This window comes from Erythrolamprus reginae, chromosome 11 (assembly GCF_031021105.1).
Source record: "Erythrolamprus reginae isolate rEryReg1 chromosome 11, rEryReg1.hap1, whole genome shotgun sequence".
Taxonomy (NCBI): Eukaryota; Metazoa; Chordata; class Lepidosauria; order Squamata; family Dipsadidae; genus Erythrolamprus; species Erythrolamprus reginae.
In genome coordinates this window covers 35155010-35180978 of record NC_091960.1, presented here as the reverse complement: position 1 = coordinate 35180978, position 25969 = coordinate 35155010, and the positions used below count along the sequence as shown (strand labels likewise).

General features: G+C 43.1%; 1 protein-coding gene across 2 annotated transcripts; it reads right to left on the bottom strand.

Moving 5' to 3' along the window:
• Window positions 1-19621: 19621 nt before the first annotated feature.
• MED18 (mediator complex subunit 18) lies at window positions 19622-25742 on the bottom strand. Of its 2 annotated transcripts, none has more exons than XM_070764445.1 (3): window positions 25552-25742; window positions 24103-24188; window positions 19622-20301 (listed from the first exon to the last, which is right to left on the bottom strand). In XM_070764445.1, the coding sequence occupies exons 2-3, from the start codon at window positions 24173-24175 to the stop codon at window positions 19748-19750; spliced, it is 627 nt and encodes a 208-aa protein (XP_070620546.1). In that variant the 5' UTR covers window positions 24176-24188; window positions 25552-25742; the 3' UTR covers window positions 19622-19747. The 2 variants fall into 2 exon arrangements, with proteins under 2 accessions (XP_070620546.1, XP_070620545.1); XM_070764444.1 differs by lacking the exon at window positions 25552-25742 and adding an exon at window positions 25332-25447.
• Window positions 25743-25969: the final 227 nt, after the last annotated feature.

Below are 25969 nucleotides of genomic sequence, written 5' to 3'. Positions count from 1 at the left end.
ATTTTGTCAATATGTTTTTTTTGGTGAGGTCTCCAGAACTGGACACAGTATTATTCCAAATGTGGTCTCACCAGCGCTCTATACAGCAGGATCACAATCTCCCTCTTCCTGCTTGTTATACCTCTAGCTATGCAGCCAAGCATTCTACTCGTTTTCCTTACCGCGTGACCTGCACTGTTCTCCCATTTTGAGACTGTCAGAAATCACGACCCCTAAATCCTTTTCTTCTGAAGTTTTTGCTAACACAAAACTGCCAATACAATGCTCAGATTGAGTTCTTTTTCCCCAAATCCTTTCAACAATAACATTAATATTAAACCAAAATGGAATAACCATAGAACAAGCCCAAATCATTGTGTGTCATACTCTCTGCACATATTATTTACTTATACTGTATATCAAATTTCTCAACCGCCCATCTTCATCATAATTATCTTTACCACACAGAGGTTCACACACAACTTTCCCTTGAAATGCAATGTAGATGAAATACACTTCAAAGGATTATTTTGTATAATTAATCTCATCTCAAGATCACAAGAAACATATTCTTTGAACCACAAGTTCGTTGAGTTTGTAACTTGGGCTGCAGCCTTCAATTATATGCCAGTATTGTCTTAAGAACTAGGTGTAGTTAATACACTTTCACTGACATAAAGTCAAAAGAATGAAAACCTTATTAAAGACCCTTGGAATTTACTTTCAGGTAAGCGTGCACATACCCAAGTTTTCCCCAAATCAATGCTGTCCAGATGTTAGGAATATCTCCGGGACCGCCTTCTGCCGCACGAATCCCAGCGACCAGTTAGGTCCCACAGAGTTGACCTTCTCCGGGTCCCGTCAACTAAACAATGTCGTTTGGCGGGACCCAGGGGAAGAGCCTTCTCTGTGGCGGCCCTGACCCTTTGGAACCAACTCCCCCCAGATATCAGAGTTGCCCCCACCCTTCTTTATTTATTTATTTATTTTATTTATTTATTTATTAGATTTGTATGCCGCCCCTTTCCGTAGACTCGGGGCGGCAGCCTTGCCTTTCGTAAGCTCCTTAAAACCCACCTCTGTCGTCAGGCATGGGGGAATTGAGACTTTCCCTCCCCCTAAGCTTATAAAATTTATGCACGGTATGTTAATATGTATGATTGGTTTCTAAATTGGGGTTTTAAATTAACTTAAATATTAGATTTGTTTACATTGCATTATTATTGCTGTGAGCCGCCCCGAGGCTGCGGAGAGGGGCGGCATACAAATCTGATTAATAAATAAATAAAATAATAATAAATAATAAGTAACATATTCCCAGCATTCCCAGCTCACCAATATGAAACCATTCCTTCTTCAGTTTAGAAACCTCGATCACACATTGTCCTAAACCACTGGTGCTGAACCTTTTTTCCCACGGGTGCCGAGGGTGTGCGCTACCCTTCATGCACGAGTGCCCACACCCATAATTTGATACCTGGAGGGGGTGAAAATGGCCTCCCCCTCCCCTTGGAGGCTCTCTGGTGGCCAGAAATGGCCCACTTCCCAACTTCTGGTGGGCCCGGTAGGCCTTTTTTTCACCCTCCCCAGGCTCTAGAGCAGAGGTTCTCAACCTTTATAATGCCGCGACCTCTTAATACAGTTTCTCATGTGGTGGTGAGCCCCAACCATAAGTCTAGCGCCAATTCTCCAAGGAAGATCAGAGGGACACCCCAACTGCCAACACCTGATTGGTCGGATTGTAAAAATATGTTCGAAGGCGCCAGAATAGAAGCTTTAGTCCTTAACACTATACAAAACCTATGCCAGACCCATCCTCAAATACAGCTCATCTGTCTGGAACCCACACCACATTTCAGACATCAACACTATCGAAAACGTCCAAAGATATTTCACCAGAAGAGCCCTTCACTCCTCCACTCGAAACAGAATACCCTACGAAAATAGACTAACAATCCTGGGTCTTGAAAGCTTAGAACTGTGGCGCCTAAAACATGACTTAAGTATTACCCACAAGATCATATGCTGCAACGTCCTTCCGGTCAACGACTACTTCAGCTTCAACCGCAACAACACAAGAGCACACAACAGATTCAAACTTAATATTAACCGCTCCAAACTTGACTGTAAAAAATATGACTTTAACAATCGAGTTGTCGAAGCGTGGAACTCATTACCGGACTCAATAGTGTCAACTCCCAACCCCCAACACTTCTCCCTTAGACTCTCCACGATTGACCTCTCTAGGTTCCTAAGAGGCCAGTAAGGGGCGTATATAAGTGCACTGATGTGCCTATCGTCCCCTGTCCAATTGTCTTTCCTTATCTCATATATCATATATATTCTCTCTTTATCTCTCTCTCTATATATATATATATATATTATATATATATACCATGTATATTCTATCCTTATCTCTTATATCATATATATTCTCTCATATATATTCTCTCATTACTTAATGTCTATTCTCTTCCATATGTATTGTATATTGGACAAAGAACAAATAAATAAATAAACAAACAAACAAATAAATAAATAATAAAACACTGTGGAGAATTTGGGTTTTCCCATCGTCTTAGGTGACCCCTATAAAATGGTCATTCAACCCCCAAAGGGATCCCAACATTCAAGTTAAAAACCACTGCTCTAGGAGCCTGGAAAAGGCAAAACTGCTCTCCCCCATTCCCTCGGAGGCCCTCTGTAAACCAAAAAGCTGATTCCAGAGGGCCGGGGCCCCCACAGAGAAGGCTCTTCCCCTAGGGTCCCGCCAAATGACATTGTCCAGTTGACAGGACATGTAGAAGGCCGACTCTGTGGGACCTAACCGCAGAGGGCCTAATATTAATACCCAGATTTGAATTTTGGATTATGGATTTATCCTACCTTTTCCATTTTGTTCCCAAACAGAAGCGAAACTGTTTCAGAGCCTACTAGATCCGATTTATTTCCAGAAATAATTCAAAGGGATAAACGAAGCCAAAAGAGAAAATCTTGGCATAGAAGTTCCCCTTTCTATCTTTGGGAAGGAAAATCTTGGCTCGCTTGATGGCTGCTCTAACACACATTATTTTTTTAAGAACACCCAAACTGGTTTTATTTTTATTTTATGTTTTTTTCCCCCTGGCCTGAGAACAAACAAAAATAAATGATGGGAAAAGAGAAAATTCAGGACCTTTCACTGCAGGACAAAGTAAATAAGTAACCTGCTGCTCTTAGCAAAATCCATTTGACCTTGTCCCTGTGGAAGGGAACACTGCTGTTGTGCAGCAACAGACAACTGACAACGCAACAAAGAGGACTTTTGCAAGCCACATGGGGGGGGGAGAATAACAGCCCCCAACAAAAAACAAAGAAATGCCTACAATGGGTGTTACGCTCTCTGCAATCCTCCGTTTTCAGCAGAGAATCAAATAATGGTTGAGCAAGAGTTTGGAAAAAACTTTTTTCACCCTTTATGAATCAAAAATAACATCTTTTTTGGGGGGGAATAAAAAAATATCAAGATGGCAGCAGAGATTCGAACTGCCCCCCCCATCTCACCTTCCGCAAGACTCTGACCTACCTACTTATTATTTATTATTTATTTATTTATTTATTACTTAGATTTGTATGCCGCCCCTCTCCGAAGACTCGGGGCGGCTCACAACATGTAGAAACAAATCATAAGTAATCAAACAATTTAAAATTTTAAAGATTTAAAAAACCCCATATACTAACAGACACACACACAAGCATACCATATATAAATTAAACGTGCCCAGGGGGAGATGTTTCAATTCCCCCATGCCTGATTATTATTATTATTATTATTATTATTATTATTATTATTATTATTATTATTATTATTTAGATTTGTATGCCGCCCCTCTCCGTAGACTCGCCAGGCATGGGGTAATTGATGCATTCCCTTGTTGACTAGTAAGATTTATGTGTGGTATGATTGGGTAGTATTGACTGTTTTTAAATAATAGTGGTTTTTAGCTTGAGTTTTTAATTTAAAGCCCTACATGGCAGTGGACCAGAATACCTCCGGAACCACCTTCTACCGCACGAATCCCAGCGGCCGATAAGGTCCCACAGAGTTGGCCTTCTCCGGGTCCCGTCGACCAAACAATGTCATTTGGTGGGCCCCAGGGAAGAGCCTTCTCTGTGGTGGGCCCGGGCCTCTGGAATCAACTCCCCCCGGAGATTAGAACGGCCCCCACCCTCCTTGTATTTTGCAAATTACTCAAGACCCACCTATATCGCCAGGCATGGGGGAACTGAGACACCTCCCCAAGGCTTTTATATTTTATGTTTTGGTATGTATGTGTTGCATGGTTTTTAATTGTTGGGGTTTTATATATCTTTCTCTTTCAATAATATTATAATTTAATATTTAATATTAGATTTGTTGCAATCTTATATTGTCTTTGATTATTGTTGTGAGCCGCCCTGAGTCTTCGGAGAGGGACGGCATACAAATCTAATAAATTATTATTATTATTATTATTATTGGATTTGTACTAAATTGTTTATTGTTGTTGTGAGCTGCCCCGAGTCTTCGGAGAGGGGTGGCATACAAATCTAATAAATAATAATAATAATAATTATTATTATTATTATTATTATTATTATTGGATTTGTACTAAATTGTTTATTGTTGTTGTGAGCTGCCCCGAGTCTTCGGAGAGGGGCAGCATACAAATCTAATAAATTATTATTATTATTATTATTATTATTATTATTATTAACTATATTAAAATATATTCAGCAAAGCAGGAAATAAGTCCGTTCATCTAAGCCAGTGTTTCTCAAATAGTGGAATGGGACCCCCAGGTGGGGGAGGTGAAGCAATGCCAGGGGGGGCGTGTGACCCTGGGGAATGCTTTTTTTGCCGCAGGGAGTAGGGGGGGGGTTGCACTGGACAATAGCACACAGCAGGAGATAGGAAGTTCAGATAGCAAACCCTTAAGAGACCCCATGGAAAAATATTTAACAGGGATGAAAAGAAAGGAGGAGAGAGACGGAGATCATGAGACAAACGTAAGTCTCCCGAAAGCTAAGACGAGGCAATAGGATGAAGCGTATGTAGCGCTTGGCTTCACTGTGACTATGGCGGGAGACGAGGAAAGACCGGGATGTTTGCTATGTCTAAAAATGTTGGCAGCAGACAGCATGAAGCCAAATAAATTAAGGCGTCACTTAAACATATTACACCCCAATCAGGCTGATAAACCACTTGAGTTTTTTCAGCGAAAGCGTGCCAAAAATTGCAAACAATTGTCCCGGCGGAGAGTTGGGGATGTGCGAAATGTTCACTTCTTCCTAGGGGGGGCGTAGCAGAAAATAATTGAGAAAGGAATTGTGTAACTATTGATATACTTTAAGGCAGTGAGGGTGAACCTATGGCACGCATGAGCCATATCTGCTGTTGCCCTAGTTCAACTCCAGCACGCTGGCCAGCTGGTTTTTGGCTTGCACAGAGGCTCCTGAAGCATGTTTTCGGCTTCCAGAGGGCCTGCAGGAGGGATGCGGGAGGGCACTTTTGATCTCCCCCATCCTCCAGAGAAGGGGAGGGTAAAAAATGAGCCTATCGGGCCTACCAGGAATTGAGAAATGAGCCATTTCTGGCCTCCAGAGGGTCTCCGGAGAGGCGGGGGAAGGCATTTTTGCCTTCCCCAGGCATTGAATTATGGGCGTGGGCACTCACGAATGCGCGATAGCATGCAGGCATGCACTTTCGGCACCCAAGGAAAAAAAATTCAACATCACTGCTTTACGGTATATGCATTGAGATACATATATACAGTGGTACCTCTACCTAAAAATGCATCTACTTATGAACTTTTCTAGATAAGAACCCGGTGTTCAAGATTTTTTTGCCTCTTCTCAAGAACCGTTTTCTACTTACAAACCTGAGCCTCCGAAACTTTAACCGTAAAAGGCAGGGGAGAAGCCTCCATGGGGCTTCTCTAGGAATCTCCTGGAAGGAAACAGGGCCGGAAAAGGCAGATAGAAGCCTCCGTGGGGCCTCTCTAGGAATCTCCTGGGAGGAAATAGGGCCGGAAAAGGCGGATAGAAGCCTCCGTGGGGCCTCTCTAGGAATCTCCTGGGGAGGAAACAGGGCCGGAAAATGCAGATAGAAGCCTCCGTGGGGACTCTCTAGGAATCTCCTGGGAGGAAACAGGGCCGGAAAAGGCAGATAGGAGCCTCCGTGGGGCCTCTCTAGGAATCTCCTGGGAGGAAACAGGGCCGGAAAAGGCCGGGAGAAGCCTCCATGGGGCCTCTCTAGGAATCTCCTGGGAGGAAACAGGGCCGGAAAAGGCCGGGAGAAGCCTCCGTGGGGCCTCTCTAGGAATCTCCTGGGAGGAAACAGGGCCTCCACCCTCCCTGTGGTTTCCCCAATCACATGCATTATTTGCTTCTACATTGATTCATAGGGGGGTAAATGCTTCTTCTTACAAACTTTTCTACTTAAGAACCTGGTCATGGAACAAATTCAGTTCGTAAGTAGAGGTACCACTATATATGGAAATTGGGGAGAAAAATAAAAATGTTTATTTTTTAAAAAAAATGGAAGGCTGAATCAACCTTGAGTTGCTCAGAATCGAATTCCAGGAGCAGTGAGTTAGCCCTGCGGTATTGCATTCTAACCGCTGCACCACCACGGCTCATTTAAATGCACATGCCTTTGATTACGGTATTCCTAATTAGTACCTTGTCCGTCTAACGAAATGCTGCAAGGAGTACCGCAAATATCCAGAAGGTGGCAGTCTTGAACTAGGAAGTCTTAATATGCTCCAGTGTCATAGAATCAAATATACAGAAGTATACAGTCACTTTAATTCAGGGCTACCTTGAGATAGTAATAGATTCCTCTGATTTCCAGATAATTGAAAATGTGTTGTTTGTCCCCACTACTAAAGAAACAGCACCCTACAGGTAGCCCTCGACTTACATTCATTTAATGACCGTTCATACTTACAACAGCACTGAAAAAGGAACTTTGACCACTTTTTAAAAAATAAAAGTAAGCTTTATTTAAACACACAAAACACAAACAATCAAAATCACACAGAAAAGAAATAGAAAACATTAAAATAAAGGTTGAACATTTTTGTGACGCACCTGTAGTACAAATCTAATGATGTATATTTACTATTACATAAATTATATTTACATATGTACATCGAGTTTTAGCAAAGATCTTATGTCTTTTGGTTTTCCTTTTGTGACCGATTCCCTGACATTTACTTCCCATATTATCTAATATTTACTAATTCTCTGGTTTTACTTTTTTTTCCCTTTTTTCCATCCAGTGATAAAATCTACTCCAACAGTTAATGTATATATGTACATCTATATTATTTATTTATTTCTTTAAACTATCCATTTCTGCACACAATGTGATTTTTTCAATTACAGGGAGTGGACAAAAATGGAAACACTTGACTTTTCGGCATCATAATGTTTGAACATATTCAAATCAATCAAAACGACGTATTTTAATGTTGTTTTTTTAATTCTGTTATTTGGTATGTCGTTTTAAACTACCTTTTTTTTTTAACAGAAATTTAAGGAAATTGGTTATAACCTTCTAGAAATGGCAGACCTCTCAGACTTTCAAAGAGGCCAAATTGTTGGTGCTCGAATGGCAGGCGCTAGTGTAACAGAAAGTGCCCGAATGTTTGGCGTTTCAAGAGGTCATGTCTCAAAGGTAATGACAGCTTTGGAAAGAGAAGGGAAAACGTCCTCAGCCAAGCACAGGTCTGGTCGACAGTCGAAGTTGTCTGAGAGAGACCGCTCGGACTCTAAAGCGAATTGTTAGAGCGGATCGCAAGACCGCAGCTCCTAAAATCACTGCAGAGCTCAATGGACATGTCCGGAACCCAGTTTCCACAAAAACTCTTCGAAGGGAGCTTCACAAATCTGGATTCCACGGAAGAGCTGCAAGGTGTTTCCATTTTTTTGTCCACCGCCTGTATGTCCTCTCATTGCTCAGTTCGGTTTCCAACACTCGTCACCTTTGGCCAGGTTAACAGAAGCTGCTGGGATCAACATCCGGATGATCGCAGATTCTGCATGCTTGCAGAATGACAGGAAAATGTCCTCTTTTGAACTCTGACTCCCTAGCCATGGCTGTTTCTTTTTTCACATCTCATCTTTGGCAAATGGTGGCATCTGGCTGAACCTGTATGGACTCAGAAGCTAAGTACCATCCAGTCTGGTTAATATTCAGACACGATCTGGGAGTCCTAAGAATCTTGGCTAGAATGTGAAGTAGGGAAAAAAATGCCAGTGCAATCTTAGGCTAACCGAGGGATAGAGTCAAGATCACGTGAAGTGTTAGTGCCACTTTCTAATTATTATTATTATTATTATTATTATTATTATTATTATTATTATTATTATTTATTCGATTTGTATGCCGCCCCTCTCCGAAGACTCGGGGCGGCTCACAACATGTAACAACAAATCATAAATAATCCAACAGTTTTTAAAATGTTTAAAGATTTAAAAGACCCCATATACTAACAGACATACACACACGCATACCATATATAAATTAAACATGCCCAGGGGGAGATGATTCAATTCCCCCATGCCTGACGACAAAGGTGGGTTTTAAGGAGTTTACGGAAGGCAGGAAGAGTAGGGGCAATCCTAATCTCCGGGGGGAGTTGGTTCCAAAGGGCCGGTGCCGCCACAGAGAAGGCTCTTCCCCTGGGGCCCGCCAACCGACATTGTTTAGTTGACGGGACCCGGAGAAGGCCAACTCTGTGGGACCTAATCGGTCGCTGGGATTCGTGCGGCAGTAGGCGGTCTCGGAGATATTCTGGTCCAGTGCCATGAAGGGCTTTAAAGGTCATAACCAACACTTTGAATTGTGACCGGAAATTGATCGGCAGCCAATGCAGACTGCGGAGTGATGGAGAAACATGGGCATACCTAGGTAAGCCCATGACTGCTCTCGCAGCTGCATTCTGCCTTGGTAAGGCCACACTTGGAATACCGCATCCAGTTTTGGTAGCAACAATATAGAAAAGATGATGAGAAACATCGAGAAAGAGTACAGGGGGAAAAAAGCAAGAAAGATTATTCAAAACACTAGACTGGAGGATAAAATATATGAAGAAGGGCTGCAGGAATTTACTTATTTTTTATTTTATTTATTTGGAGGAAACAGGACCGGAAAAGGTGGGAGAAGCCTCCGTGGGGCCTCTCTAGGAATCTCCTGGGAGGAAACAGTGCCGGAAAAGGCGGGAGAAGCCTCCATGGGGCCTCTCTAGGAATCTCCTGGGAGGAAACAGGGCCGGAAAAGGCAGGGAAAAGCCTCCGTGGGGCCTCTCTAGGAATCTCCTGGGGGGAAACAGGGCCGGAAAAGGCAGGGAGAAGCCTCCGTGGGGCCTCTCTAGGAATCTCCTGGGAGGAAACAGGGCTGGAAGAGGCAGGGAGAAGCCTCCATGGGCCCTCTCTAGGAATCTCCTGGGAGGAAACAGGGCCGGAAAAGGCAGGGTGAAGCCTCCATGGGGCCTCTCTAGGAATCTCCTGGGAGGAAACAGGGCCGGAAAAGGCAGGGAGAAGCCTCCATGGGGCCTCTCTAGGAATCTCCTGGGAGGAAACAGGGCCGGAAAAGGCAGGAGAAGCCTCCGTGGGGCCTCTCTAGGAATCTCCTGGGAGGAAACAGGGCCGGAAAAGGCAGGGGAAAGCTTCCGTGGGGCCTCTCTAGGAATCTCCTGGGAGGAAACAGGGCTGGAAAAGGCAGGGGAAAGCCTCCGTGGGGCCTCTCTAGGAATCTCCTGGGAGGAAACAGGGCCGGAAAAGGCAGGGAGAAGCCTCCGTGGGGCCTCTCTAGGAATCTCCTGGGAGGAAACAGGGCTGGAAAAGGCAGGGAGAAGCCTCCATGGGGCCTCTCTAGGAATCTCCTGAGAGGAAACAGGGCCAGAAAAGGCAGGGAGAAGCCTCCGTGGGGCCTCTCTAGGAATCTCCTGGGAGGAAACAGGGCCGGAAAAGGCGGGGAGAAGCCTCCGTGGGGCCTCTCTAGGAATCTCCTGGGAGGAAACAGGGCCGGAAAAGGTGGGGAAAAGCCTCCGTGGGGCCTCTCTAGGAATCTCCTGGGAGGAAACAGGGCCAGAAAAGGCGGGGAGAAGCCTCTGTGGGGCCTCTCTAGGAATCTCCTGGGAGGAAACAGGGCCAGAAAAGGCGGGGAGAAGCCTCTGTGGGCATGCTTGGACTTTCAGCATGCAACACCAAAAAGGTTCACCATCACTGTCCTGAGTCGTAAATCATGATTTATAAACTATAGTAGCCAAGTTCTTACTACACATGAAGCCAAATCAAAATATAAATAATAAAAACAATGTGTGAACTTGATCAGAGTTAAATTTCTGTTTTAGGAATTTACACATCACAATCAGGTTAAATATCAAAAATAGACATTCATTAAAATTTCTATTGGGTTTTTGCTACTGTTTATTTTATTTTTTCAACTTATGAAAACTCATAAGTTTTCCCATCACAGATTTATGAAGCCTTCCTAGATGGCGAGGTTTCTGATATCACTGTTTATAATTCTCCTGCATCAACATATCCTGGATTGACTTGTGATGACTGTTACTTGTTTTGTGCCCAAACAGCAGCCAAAACACGCAAGTATTGTGTAATTTACCCGAGTAGAATTCAAAAACAATGACACATTTGGTATTGGCACTTGCTATTCTTGTGCATTTGTGTTTCAATTGTACTGTAGGATTGACATTAGTTTGTTTTTACACATGGGGTGACAACTGGCTCAGGTGAGTCAGATCAGCTTCCCTGCTGCTGTATCGGTTTTGTGGTGTGTGTAGTCACACATTCTTCAAAATGTCTTTGGGTTCTCCTGCCATTTGCAATCCCAGCGACCAGTTAGGTCCCACAGAGTTGGCCTTCTCTGGGTCCCGACAACTAAACAATGTCATTTAGCGGGACCCAGGAGAAGAGCCTTCTCTGTGGCGGCCCTGACCCTCTGGAACCAGCTCCCCTCAGATATCAGAATTGCCCCCACCCTCCTTGCCTTTCGCAAGCTCCTTAAAACCCACCTCTGTCGTCAGCCATGGGGGAATTGAGATTTTCCCTTCCCCCCTAGGCTTATAGAATTTATACATGGTATGCTTGTATGTATGAGTGGTTATTTAAATTGGGGGTTTTTAGATTATTTTTAATATTAGATTTGCTCACGGTGTCTTTTTTATTGTTGTTAGCCACCCCGAGTCTTCGGAGAGGGGCGGCATACAAATCTAATAAATACAAATACAAAATACAAATCCCAGGCCCGTAGCTCGATTGGGAAGTCCAGACAGGACTCCAGAAGGAAATGACCAAGCCTTTCCTTATTTTTGCTAAGAAAAATGATGACACCCATGAGGTCACGAAAAATCCGATTTGACTCAGAGTAGACTTTATCTTGTAGATTGTGAAGATCAAAAACTTCCCAGAAAGATAACCACTTCCATATTAGTGGCAAATAAACGTAAGAGCGCCTATAGTTATCAGAAATCTACATCGGTTCAACCTTTTTTTCTCATAGCACTACTGCTTCATTAGAGAAGAGAATGGAATGGAATGGAATAGAATAAGAATAGAATACAATAGAATAGAATTCTTTATTGGCCAAGTGTGATTGGACACACAAGGAAATTGTCTTGGTGCAGATGCTCTCAGTGTACATAAAAGGAAAAGTGTTGGTTATGACCTACAAAGCCCTTCATGGCATCGGGCCAGAATATCTCCGGGACCGCCTTCTGCCGCACGAATCCCAGCGACCGATTAGGTCCCACAGAGTTGGCCTTCTCCGGGTCCCGTCAACTAAACAATGCCGTTTGGTGGGACCCAGGGGAAGAGCCTTCTCTGTGGCGGCCCCGACCCTCTGGACCCAGCTCCCCCCAGAGATTAGAACTGCCCCCACCCTCCTCGCCTTTCGTAAACTCCTTAAAACCCACCTTTGCCATCAGGCATGGGGGAACTGAAACATCTCCCCCAGGCCTATAGTTTATGTATGGTATGCTTGTGTGTATGTTTGCTTTTAATAATGGGGCTTTTAGTGTTTCTTTTAAATTATTAGATTTCTTATATATTTTTTACTATTGTTGTGAGCCGCCCCGAGTCTACGGAGAGGGGCAGCATACAAATCTAATAAATAAATGAATGAATAAATAAATGCATTTGTCAAGAATCATGTGGTACAACACTTAATGATTGTCATAGGGGTCAAATAAGCAATGAAGAAACAATCAATATTAATAAAAAATCTTAGGATACAAGCAACAAGTTACAGTCACACAGTCCTAAGTGGGAGGAAAAGGATGATAGGAATGATGAGAAAAAACTAGTAGAAATAGAAGTGCAGACTTAGTAAAAAGTCTGACAGTGTTGAGGGAGTTATTTGTTTAGCAGAGTGATGGCGTTCGGGGAAAAACTGTCCTTGTGTCTAGTTGTCTTGATGTGCAGTGCTCTGTAGCAACATTTTGAGGGTAGGAGCAGAAACAGTTTGTGTCCAGGATGTGAGGGGTCAGAAAATATTTTCCCCACCCTCTTTTTGACTCGTGCAGTATACAGGTCCTCAATGGAAGAGGCAGGTTGGCAGCCATGGTTTTTTCTGCAGTTCTTATATTTTCTTATTGTGATAGGAATAGGAATAGAATTAGAATTAATTGAAGAGTTGGAAGTGACCGTGGAGCTCTAGCTCAACCTCCTATTTAGGCAAAGAAATTCTATACCCGTGATGGCAAACCTTTTAGAACTTTGCCCATAAAGATATTCCTGTCTGCTTCGTGACCCTGGCATCTAATAGGGGCTCCTGGTCCCCAATGTCCCCCTTCTCCTCTGAGTCAGAGATTACCATCATTGGGGTTTCTACAGTCTCTGGAGGTTCCCCAGGTACCAATTCTCCCTCACTCTCTCTCTGACTCAGCTGTCGAGCGCTGGTACCAAGATGGACCCATTTATCCTCCTCAGAAACTGTGGCTAACTGACCCAGTCGTGGACTACAAACAACACCTTCCAACTCCTAATAATAATCTAATTGAATCTAATCTATCATACTTAGACTTGCATTCACAATCCTGCAATTTTTTAATTTTTTAATTTCTATGATCGCCTCTTTCAGTGATAGAAACATGGAAACATAGAAGACTGACAGCAGAAAAAGACCTCATGGTCCATCTAGTCTGCCCTTATATATATTTTTTGTATTTTATCTTAGGATGGATCTATGTTTATCCCAGGCATGTTTGACTGTGGATTTACCAACCACGTCTGCTGGAAGTTTGTTCCAAGGATCTACTACTCTTTCAGTCAAATAATATTTTCTCATGTTGCTTTTGATCTTTCCCCCAACTAACTTCAGATTGTGTCCCCTTGTTCTTGTGTTCACTTTCCTATTAAAAACACTTCCCTCCTGGACCTTATTTAACCCTTTGACATATTTAAATGTTTCGATCATGTCCCCCCTTTTCCTGATCGAAACATTTAAACATGGAGACGTTTTTTTCCTCGGGTGTTGAAAGAGTGTGCGAGTACCCAAAACCATAATTCAATGCCTGGGGAGGTCAAAAACAGCTTCACCCGCCCGCCAGAGGCTCCCTGGAGGCCAGAAACGGCCTGTTCCCAAATCCTGATGGCCCTAGTAGGCTCGTGTTTTGCCCTCCCCAGGCTCCAAATGCTTCCCTGGAGCCAGGGGAGGGTAAAAACACCCTCTCCCATCCCCCTAGAGGCTCTCTGGAAGCCAAAAATACCCTCCCAGAGCCTCTGTGCAAGCCAAAAATTAGCTGGCCAGCACACATACACTTTGGAGCTGAGCTAGGGCAATGAATCCCAGCGACCAGTTAGGTCCCACAGAGTGGATCTTCTCCGGGTCCCGTCAACTAAGCAATGTCACCTGGCGGGACCCAGGGGAAGAGCCTTCTCTGTGGCGGCCCTGGCCCACTGGAACCAACTCCCCCCAGATATTAGAACTGCCCCCACCCTCCTTGCCTTTTGTAAACAACTTAAAACCCACCTCTGCCGCCAGGCATGGGGGAATTGAGATGCTCTTTCCCCCTAGGCCTTTACAATTCTATGCATGGTATGTCTGTATGTATGTTTGGTTTCTATATTAATGGATTTTTAATCATTTCTAATACCAAATTACTATTCTACAGTGTTTTATTGTCGCTGTTAGCCGCCCCGAGTCTCCGGAGAGGGGCGGCATACAAATCCAATGAATGAATGAATGAATGAATGAATGAATGAATGAATGAATGAATGAATAGTTCGCGTGCCAGCAGATATGGCTCCGTGTGCCATTTGTGGCATCTGTGCCATAGCTTTGCCGTCACTGCAATAGGTGTTTGTTGTTTTAAGAATCTTGGAAAAAAACATTCTGGTAACACCGGATCGGTGTTAGAGAATAAAAATACCAGGGGCGTGATTAAATGCATGCTACCCACGACATGAAGTTATCATTAGACGCATCTTTATGATTTGCAACTATACCATGGAAGATATTTAGTGGCACAATTACTTTGTGAGATGTGGTTTAGGAGGGTGAGTGTTGTGTCAATTACATAACAAAAGAAGAGCCGAATTCTCCGCAGAGGAACAAAGAATGCTCCAGGCTAGGTTACATTCTGTTCCTGTTTGCGCTGCCATGCGGCATAGCGGGCTCACCTCAAATAAAGCAGGAGTGATGTATCCCTCAAAGCATGTCTACGCAACTGCTTGAGCTCCATCAACACCACTTAATGTTCCACGGGTCCCGTAACAAAATACAGTCAATAAAGGAAAAAGGATAAGAACTGACGGCTCTCAATCAGGGATTGGTATACACCAATCCTTCTCAAATAGTGGGGGCTGCCCCGCCAGGAGGGGCACGGAGCGATGCCAGAGAGAGGCGTATCTTTCTATCCATACATATCCCCTAGACCAGTGTTTTTCAACCAGTGTGCCATGGCACACTAGTGTGCCGCGAGACATGGTCAGGTGTGTCGTGAAGAAGGAAGCTCAGGTTTCGGTCTCACAAATTTTTGCTGAGAGAGAGAGAGAGAAAGTAAGCAAGAGAAAGAGAAAGAAAGAGAGAGAGAGAGAAAGCAAGAGAGAGAGAGAGAAAAGAGAGAAAGAAAGAAAGAGAGAGAGAGAGAGAGAAAGAGAGAAAGGGAGAGGAAGGGGGAGAGAGAGAGAGAGAGATATGAGCAAAAAGGGGAGGAAAAAAAGAGAAATGAGAAAATGATTGAGACAGAATGAGAGGAAAGAGAAACAAAAGAGAGGGGAGGAGACGGATGGAAAAAGAAAAGTGAGTGTCTTAGGGTGTCATTTTGTGTCATTTTGGTTGGTGATATGCCCTAGGATTTTGTAAATGTGATATGCCCTAGGATTTTGTGAGCCGCCCCGAGTCTGCGGAGAGGGGCGGCATACAAATCTAATTAAACTAAATCTGATTAAACTAAATGTAAAAAATGTGCCGTGGCTCAAAGTGATGGCGAACCTATGGCATGGGTGCCACAGTTGGCACATGGAGCCATATCTGCTGGCATGCGAGCCCTTGCCCTAGCTCATCTTCAATGTGCATGTGTGTGCCGGCCAGCTGATTTTTGGCTCTGCGCAGAGGCTCTGGGAGGGCGTTTTTAGCTTTCAGAGAGCCTCCGAAGGGATGGGGAAGGGCTTGTTTATCCTTCCCCCTGGCTCCAGGGAAGCCTTTGGAGCCTGTGGAGGGTGAAACACGAGCCTACTAGGCCCATTATTTTATCCCCTAGTTAGGGCTTTTAAAAAACTTCTAACAGAGTAACCATGAAAGAGCTTGCAAGCCAGTAAGAGCTGGGAACATAGTTAGCTGCTAGTTAGCGCTGGGGGGAAAGAAAACACCCCTATAAGACGCACCCAAATTATCAGCCTCTTTTTGGGAGGAACAAGGTGCATCTTATACAGTGGGACCTCTACTTAAGAACTTAATTTGTTCCGTGACCAGGTTCTTAAGTTGAAACGTTCTTAAGTAGAAGCAAAGAATGCGTGCAAACCCATTAGGAAAGAAATAAAAGCTCGGAATTTGGGTGGGAGGAGGAGGAGGAAGAAGAGGAGGAGGACAGTTGCTGACGAAGGAAGAAAGGGAGGTGAGCGCCCCCTTTTGCCTTTCCGCGCCCAGATGCTCTAGGAAGGAACCTCACGCCAGGTGTATGGGAGTCAGCCAAGGGAGTCATCACAGCAAAGTGGTTGATTCCCTCTCCAAGCGCCCAGAGAAAGGAAAATGCTCCGTTTGCTCTGGACTGTCAAAGCCTCCTTAAGCGCCACCGAAAGGCTCCTCTGGCAGCCCAGAAAAGCCCGAGATGGACGGGATTAAAGGGGGAATGGCAGGAAACTGGCCGGGCCTTCGTGCCGCTCTCAAATTTCCTGGGAAATTTTTCCGGGCTCGGGTTCTTAAGTAGAAAATGGTTCTTAAGAAGAGGCAAAACATCTTGAGCATCCAGTTCTTATCGAGAAAAGTTCTTAAGTAGAGGCGTTCTTAGGTAGAGGTACCACTGTACTCCGAAAAATATGGTTAGTAAAATAATAAATATTAAGACTAAAATTCCATTGGGGCCCAGATCGGAGAATTGGGGGGAGGTGCGAAATTTTCACTTCTTTGAGAAGGTTTTGGCATCTCATTTTCTTGCTACTTGATTTAGCTATCTGACATCTTTTCCATGATTACTCTGGTGTAATTTCATTTAATTTCATTTTCATTTTATTAGATTTGTATGCCGCCCCTCTCCGTAGATTCGGGGCGGCTAACAACAGTGGTAAAAACAACATGCGACAATCCAATACTAAAGAAGCTAAAATCCCTTATTTTAAAACCAATCATACATACGAACATACCATACATAAATTGTGGAAGCCGAGGGGGAAAGAATATCTCAGTTCCCCCATGCCTGACGACAGAGGTGGGTTTTAAGCAGCTTGCGAAAGGCAAGAAGGGTGGGGGCTATTCTAATCTCTGGGGGGAGTTAGTTCCAGAGGGCTGGGGCCGCCACAGAGAAGGCTCTTCCCCTGGGTCCCGCCAAACGACATTGTTTAGTTGACAGGACCCGGAGAAGGCCAACTCTGTGGGACCTAATTGGTCGCTGGGATTTGTGCAGCAGAAGGCGGTCCCGGAGATATTCTGATCCGGTGCCATGAAGGGCTTTATAGGTCATAACCAACACTTTGAATTGTGACCGGAAACTGATCGGCAACCAATGCAGACTGAGGAGTGTTGGTGTGACATGGGCATATTTAGGGAAGCCCATGATTGCTCTCGCAGCTGCATTCTGCACGATCTGAAGTTTCCAAACACTTTTCAAAGGTAGCCCCATGTAGAGAGCGTTACAGTAGTCGAGCCTTGAGGTGATGAGCACCAGGCGAGCATCAATCACACACTGAGATTTTTCCTGGAGCAACGTTCACCTCGCCCCACTTGTCTCTGTCCCCTACTGACCAGGTGGTGTGATATTGTATTGCATCAATCAGGAGGAAGGCCAAGTTAATTATTACTGACACACAAGAGGATTAATTCCAATTCGAAAAGGTTACCGATTCGCGATGACTGAAGCAGCAGCTAAATTTTCACCACGTACTTCAATTTGTGCTTATTATCGATGCCAGGAAAACAGTCGTGAAAATCTCTTTTTCAGAAAGCAAGGGCCAAAACCATGGGCCAGTTGTCCACTTTAGCCCGTTAGTTGAGCAATTCTTTTTATTTATTATGAAATTTATTTGCAACCCATCTCAGATCCAACAATTCTGAGCAGCTTTTCTGGCAGCCTATCTATCTATCTATCTATCTATCTATCTATCTATCTATCTATCTATCTATCTATCTATCTATCTATCCATCCATCCATCCATCCATCCATCCATCCATCCATCCATCTATCTATCTATCTAATCTATCTTATCTATCTATCTATCTATCTATCTATCTATCTATCTATCTATCTATCTATCTATCATCAGATTTGTATGCCGCCCTTCTCTGAAGACTCGAGGTGGCTAACAACAATAAAAAAGACAATGTAAACAAATCTAATATTAAAAATAATCTTAAAAACCCCAATTTAAAGAACCAATCATACCATGTATAAATTCTATAAGCCTAGGGGGAAGGGAAATTTCAATTCCCCCATGCCTGACGACAGAGGTGGGTTTTAAGGAGTCTGCGAAAGGCAAGGAGGGTGGGGGCAACTCTGATATCTGGGGGGAATTGGTTCCAGAGAGTCGGGGCTGCCACAGAGAAGGCTCTTCCCCTGGAATTTTTTCCCATAGGAATCAATGTAAAAGCAAATAATGTGTGCAAATCCATTAGGAAAGAAATAAAAGCTCGGAATTTGGATGGGAGGAGGAGGAAGAAGAAGAGGAGGAGGACAGTCGCTGCCGAAGGAAGAAGGTGAGGTGAGCGCCCCCTTTTGCCTTTCCGCGCCCAGACGCTCTGGGAGGCAACCTCGTGCCGGATATATGGGAGGCAGCGCAAGGGACTCACCACAACGAAGTGGTTTATTTCCTCTCCAAGCGCCCAGAGAAAGGAAAACACTCCGTTCTCTCTGGACTGCTAAAGCTTCCTTAAGCGCCACCGAAAGGCTCCTCTGGCAGCCCAGAAAAGCCTGAGATAGCTGGGATTAAAGGGCAAATGGCAGGAAACTGACCAGGCCTTTGTGCCGCTCTCAAATTTCCTGGGAACTTTTTCCGGGCTCGGGTTCTTAAGTAGAGGCAAAAAAATCTTGAGCACCTGGTTCTTATCTAGGAACGTTCTTAAGTAGAGGAGTTCTTAGGTAGAGGTACCACTGTAAATTAAGGTGTCACTTAAACACATTACACCTCAATCACGCTGGCCCTTTTTGTTGTGTATGATATGACTGTATGTATGTTTTCATATATTGGGGTTTCTTGTTTTTTAGACTTTTTAAATGTATTATTGTTATTTTAGATTCTAACTATTAGATTTGTCATTATACAGTGTTCCCTCGATTTCCGCGGGGGATGCGTTCCGAGACCGCCCGCGAAAGTCGAATTTCCGCAAAGTAGCGATGCGGAAGTAAATACACCATTTTTGGCTATGGACAGTATCACAAGCCTTCCCTTAACACTTTAAACCCCTAAATTACTATTTCCCATTCCCTTAGCAACCATTTACTCACCATTATTACTGGTATTCACCATTGAATAAGACACTTAGTAATCCTGATATTTATAAACATAATTATTTATTAACAATAATTTTTTTTTTGTTATTTATTTGCAAAAATTATTAGTTTGGTGATGATGTATGTCATCGGCGGGAAAAAACGTGGTATAGAAAAAAACCGCAAAGTATTTTTTAATTGATATTTTTTGAAAAACCGCGGTATAGGCTATTCGCGAAGTTCGAACCCGTGAAAATCGAGGTAACACCGTATACAGTATTGCTTTTATCATTGCTGTAAGCCGCCCCGAGTCTACGGAGAGGGGCGGCATACAAATCTAATAAATAATAATAATAATAAATAATAATAAGCCGCTTGAATTTTTTCAGCGAAAATGTGCTGAATATTGCAAACAATCGTCCCGGCAGAGAGCTAGGGGAGGGTGGGGGGCAAAATGTTTACTTCTTCGGGGGGGTGGGGGGCTAACAGAAAATAATACAGAAACACTGGACTAGGGTAAGGCAACCAAACCGTTTTTATTTATTTTTCTGTAGAAAAATGTATGAGACATAAATGCATTTTGTAAATCTTCCCACCTTCGTTAAAAAGGAATGATCCCGCTGCCGTTGCAACCCATCTCACATCAACCTTTTAGGATCTATTTTCTCCAAGTGGACTAGGGGCTTTAGCTGCTCAGCAAAACTCCTCATGTCATCGGAAACAATGTCTTGTCCCGCTGGTGCCACAATGCTCAGCTCCACCAGGTAGGAGAGAGACAGAGGTTCGATGTTTTCGGTGTTTCCCGGGAGCAGGATGCGGAAGATCTTGTACACCACAATCTTCATGAGGCCCTTGCGGAAGACGTGCCCCTTGGCCACAAACTCGTGGTCCATGCGGAAGCCCATCTCCACCAGGAAGTCCGTCAGGTTGTCCGAAGTGGCAATGTCCACACAATTCCGTACCAAGGCGTGGCGGTTTTTGTCTCCCATCTCCGGCTGCCCAAGATACCGCAAGTGCCAAGGAGCGCCAGGCTTGTCCAAGGAGCGCCGTGTGCGGAGAACAAACGGGCTGGCCTGTTGGCCTTTGAGAAGGAAGACCATCTCGTGGTCGACAAAAGTCTCGGGTTCCATATTGTCGCAAAGGCCACGGAGTCGATGAAGAAGACTCTCCAGGCTTTGATCCAAAACACTACCTGGAGAATTACAGGTGACAGATTAACAGAGTTGCGGGGGACCTTGTAGGTCATCGAGTTCAATCCCCCACCCTGCCCAAACAGATCCTACAACCTTTTTCTACAGAGGCAGTCCAGGCCCTTCTTGAAAACTTCCCCTGATGAAATTGCCATAACTTAAGAACATAAGAAGAGCCATGCAGAATCGGGCCAAAGACCAGCGAGTCCAGCATTCTGTGTGGCCCACCAATTGTCCATGGGGATCTTGAGCAGAAAGAGAAGGCAAACCCCCCCCTTTCCCCTGACCCCCAACAAACGGTATTCAAGGGAATCCTTCCTGCCTCAACCAACATAGAGGCGGCACATGGACATCCGTTTCAATAACCACCTATGTTACACTTGGCATCCATGAATCTGTCTAATCCTGCCTTGAAGCTATCCAGGCTGAAAGCTGTCATGACTTCTTCTGGAAGGGAATTCCATCAACCAACGACCCTCTGGGTGAAGAAATATTTCCCTTTATTTGTCCTCACTTCCTTACCTATGAGCTTTAGGGAGGGGCCCCTCATCCTAGTATTGTGTGATAGAGAAAATAATTTTTCTCTATCCACCTTTTCTATCCCATGCATGATTTTATACACTTCGATCAAGTCCCCCCTTAAACGCCGTCTTTCAAGGCTGAAGAGACCAGGGTGTTGCAACCTGGTTTCATAAGGGAGGGGCTCCATTTCCTTGATCATACTTGTTGACCTTTTTTGCACCTTTTCCAGTTCCATTATATCCTTCTTGAGATGCGGTTACCAGAACTGTACACAGTATTCCAAATGTGGTCTCACCATCGATTTGTACAGAGGCAATACAACACTTGCCAACCTATTTACACCTCTGCCGTCAGGCATGGGGGAATTGAGATATTCTTTCCCCCTAAGCCTTTACAATTTATGCATGGTATGATTGTTTGTATGTATGTTTGGTTTTAGAATTAAGGGTTTTTTAGCTGTTTCGTATTGGATTTACATGTTGTTTTTATTCTGTTGTTAGCCGCCCCGAGTCTGCGGAGAGGGGCGGCATACAAATCCAATAAATAAAAAATAAATAAAATAAATAAATAAATTTTAAATTCCCTTCCTAATCATGCCAAGCATGGAATTTGCTTTTTTCACTGCTGCTGTGCACTTCCGAAGGCAACTTCTGTTCCATTGGTTGATAGCTCTCACTCTCAATAAATTTATCCCTATTTCCAGATTGAACCTCTCTTTGTTCAGTTTCCATCCATTATTTCTTATCTGGCCTTCAGCTGGTAGCTTGACCCCCTCCTCTCTGTGGCAGCCCCTCAATCACTGAATTCCTAACTTGTCTTTACTGACATGAGCAAAACGTCTTCCTGTCCACCAACCTGCCATCTTCTAAAAACTGTGTAGGACCACAGAGTCTCTCTAGAAATTGTACTGAGTAGGAAAAAGACACAACCCTTCACAAAAGATACAGTTGTGACGATTCTTCTTAACAAGGGAGCCAAATCACAAATGATACTTTGGACATTCCAAACTTATGAGATCTAGTATAAAGCACTTGTTGAGTGCAAATTAAATAGAAACATAGAAACATAGAAGACTGACGGCAGAAAAAGACCTCATGGTCCATCTAGTCTGCCCTTATACTATTTCCTGTATTTTATCTTACAATGGATATATGTTTATCCCAGGCATGTTTAAATTCTTTATCTGCTGGAAGTTTGTTCCAAGGATCTACTACTCTTTCAGTAAAATAATATTTTCTTACGTTGCTTTTGATCTTTCCCCCAACTAACTTCAGATTGTGTCCCCTTGTTCTTGTGTTCACTTTCCTATTAAAAACACTTCCCTCCTGGACCTTATTTAACCCTTAAACATATTTAAATGTTTCGATCATGTCCCCCCTTTTCCTTCTGTCCTCCAGACTCTACAGATTGAGTTCATGAAGTCTTTCCTGATACGTTTTATGCTTAAGACCTTCCACCATTCTTGTAGCCTGTCTTTGGACCCGTTCAATTTTGTCAATATCTTTTTGTAGGTGAGGTCTCCAGAACTGGACACAGTATTATTCCAAATGGGGTCTCACCAGCATTCTTCTTAACAAGGGAGCCTAATCACAAATGATACTTTGTACATTCCAAACTTATGAGATCTAGTATAAAGCACTTGTTGAGTGTCAAATTAAATACTGTTAGTCCTCGACTTACAACCACAACTGAGCCCATAATTTATATTACTAGATGAGAAATTTGTTAAGTGATTTTTGACCATTTTATGATTTTTCTTGCCCCATTTATTAAGTCAGTCCCTGAAGTTGTTAGATGAATCACACAGTTGTTAAGAGAATCTGGCTTCCCCATTAACTTTGTTGGTCAAAGTTCACAAAAGGGAATTATGGAAGGAAGCACAGAATGAAATAAATAATATGCTAAACATTAATTGGATAATTTCGAAAGAATTAGCAACACTAGATAAATATGGGGAATTACGAGAATTTAAAGAAATAAAAACAGCAGCGCTCAAACAGGATGGAAGGATAGCAATAAATGGACAATCCAGAATTGGTACTGGTACATGGTGGACCACATCCACTTTGAAATTATGGAAATAAGATTAAATAACTTTGATGAAAATAAATTGGAGAAGCTGATGGCACGATGGAATAAGGTGAAAAATTATATCTTAAGTAGAATTTATGACGACAATGTGAAAAATAAATTCCAATCACTTTTTGTATGTAAAGAAATGTAAACCGGAGCTAAGGAAGAAACTGAAACTTATTGTAAATAATATAACCCCCTAAATGGTGGTGGGGTTTTTATTGCTGTTGGGCACGTTTTCTTTTATGTATTTTTTGTTGTTGTTAATTTAGTAAATAAACCAATTAAAAAAAATTAAAAAAACAAAAACAAAAGAGAATTACATGAGACCGGGACCCTGCAACCATCATAAATGTGAGCCATTTCTCAAGCATCCAAATCATGTAACAATGAAGATGTTGCAATAATAATAATAATAATAATTAATAATAATAATAATAATAATAATAATAATAATAATTTATTAGATTTGCATGCTGCCCCTCTCCGAAGACTCGGGGCGGCTGCAATGGACACAAGTGAGGGAAAGTGGGTCATAAGTCCCTTTTTTTCAGTGCCATTGTCGAAAAGTCACTAAATGAATTGCTGTGAGTCGAGGGCTATTTGTATTCAGAGAGTCAAGGATAGTTCACAACTGAGCTTATACTGAAGAGCAACCTGGATTTTTAAATGTGCAACATGTCCAACGGCCCCATGGGTTGCCAGCTCAAAGCCTATATAATAGTTCTGTCTATATTTTTAGTAGCGCAGTTATGAAAGGAGGGTACTTGAATTCTTAAAACAATTTTATATTCTTTTAAGGGACTGACATTAAGGGACTGACATTATACATTAAATAAAACATATAAATACACAGTAAATATACATATTTACTAAGTCTGCACTACTATTACTAGTCGTTTTTTCTCATCATTCCTATCTCCCATCTCCTCCCACTTATGACTGTATGACTGTAACTTGTTGCCTTAAGATTTTTATTAATATTGATAGTTTCCTCATTGCTAATTTGACCCCTATGACAATCATTTAAGTGTTGTACCTCATGACAAATGTATATTTATGTGCACTGAGAGCATCTGCACCAAAGACAAATTCCTTGTGCGTCCAAGCATACTTGGCCAATAAAGAATTCTAGTCTAGTCTAGTCTATTTTTTACTGTAAAATTAATCAGATATAAGAGTCAAACAAATCCTTGCCTATAACTCACCTTGAAGCAAGTGCTCCATCATGTTAATGGTACCGCCAGTGACTGGCATCATAGTGACAGGTGGAGCCTCCATTCTATGAAGTTCCCTACAACAGCAGAGAAAACAACATATGCATTTATTTATAAATCTAGTCCTGGTTCTCCTTTGTGATACTTTTCTGTCCTGTTACAATCTTAACTCCCCAAATTTCCAAGCAATAGTGCCAATGTAGCAGGGAGAAAGATGGCCAATAAAATACAAGCAAAGCTTCAATATTGTCCTTGCGAACAAAAAGGAAGGATTTAGCCAAGGAAAAGATAGCTGAGAATGCTTTTCTCCTTTTATGATTTTAGCACATTCATCTCCTACTATCTAATGGTCAAATAGGAATCCAAAGTCAATTAGAAGGTATGGGTTTTTTTTAATGAGGTATAGAATCACAGATTTAATAACATTGCTATGGTGTAATATAATCTGAAGACAGATGATGAAACTCAGATCATTTTCTTATGAAGAAAAGAAGCAACCCTTGTCAATAAACCTTTGAAAAATGACCAGCTTAGCCTTCAGATGACAAACAACAGCCTGTTGCAACCTAAAAGGTGATTCAGAGGTGTGGTGAGGTTTATTCATTCATTCATTCATTCATTCATTCATTCATTCATTCATTCATTCATTCGGATTTCCAGGCCGCCCTCCTCCGTAGACTCAGGGTGGCTTAGAAACATAGAAGACTGACGGCAGAAAAAGACCTCCTGGTCCATCTAGTCTGCCCTTATACTATTTCCTGTATTTTATCTCACAACGGATCTATGTTTATCCCAGGCATGTTTAAATTCAGTTACTGTGGATTTACCAACCACGTCTGCTGGAAGTTTGTTCCAAGGATCTACTACTCTTTCCATCAAATAATATTTTCTCACGTTGCTTTTGATCTTTCCCCCAACTAACTTCAGATTGTGTCCCCTTGTTCTTGTGTACAAAACAATATAGGATGCATGCTAAAATATATTGACTTTTTTGGGTAGTGTGAAGCCAGACAGCATTATTATTAAATTAGATTTTAATCATGCAACACACAAAAATATATTGGGAGGGGGACCTCAATGAGGCAAACGTGCCTTTTCCCCCCATTCTTCTCTGAAATGGTTTGGGCATGTTTTACAAAGTGTAGTTTGATGCTTTGAGACCACTATATGAACCCAAGATGCATGGTGGGCTCCTTCCTGATTACAAGTTTAAATCCCACCTGGCTAAGACTCCATCCCACCACGGAGTATAACTCCACCAGGCCCTTGCTTCAAACAAGCAACATATCATCGCCTTGGCGTCGTTATCCTGGGACAGATACAAACGTTGCCTTGTTTCTCCTTTGGGGAAAGATGCGTGTAGCTGCAACCCCCCCCCCCTCTCCCCGGGCCCCCAGTCTCCGCTTAAAGGGTAAAGCTTCCGGGTCAGCTACCACGCACCTGTCCGTCCGGTGGAGTCACCCTCAACTGATGCACGTGTGAATCCCACTCAAAGATTCTCCTATAAAGCGCGAAAGTCAGTCTGCCGGGCCCTCAGTAAAGCACGCGCGTCTACGCATGCGTACTCCTCTCTCTGCCTGTCCCGGGCGGCGCCATCTTGCCTTTTACATAATTGTACGGAAAGCCGCCGGCCTGGGTGAAAGGGAGAAGAAACAAAAATGGCGCTTTACTGTGACGGAGCTCCCCGAGGGGAGGCTGGCTTGGCTCTTCGTGACGTTTAATTTTTGCGCCATTCAGAAGACACGGGTGTACAAAAGAGCTTGAAAAGGATAAGAGAGTAAAGAGCTCCTTACTGACCTAAGAATAGAATAGAATAGAATTCTTTATTGGCCAACTGTGATTGGACACACAAGGAATT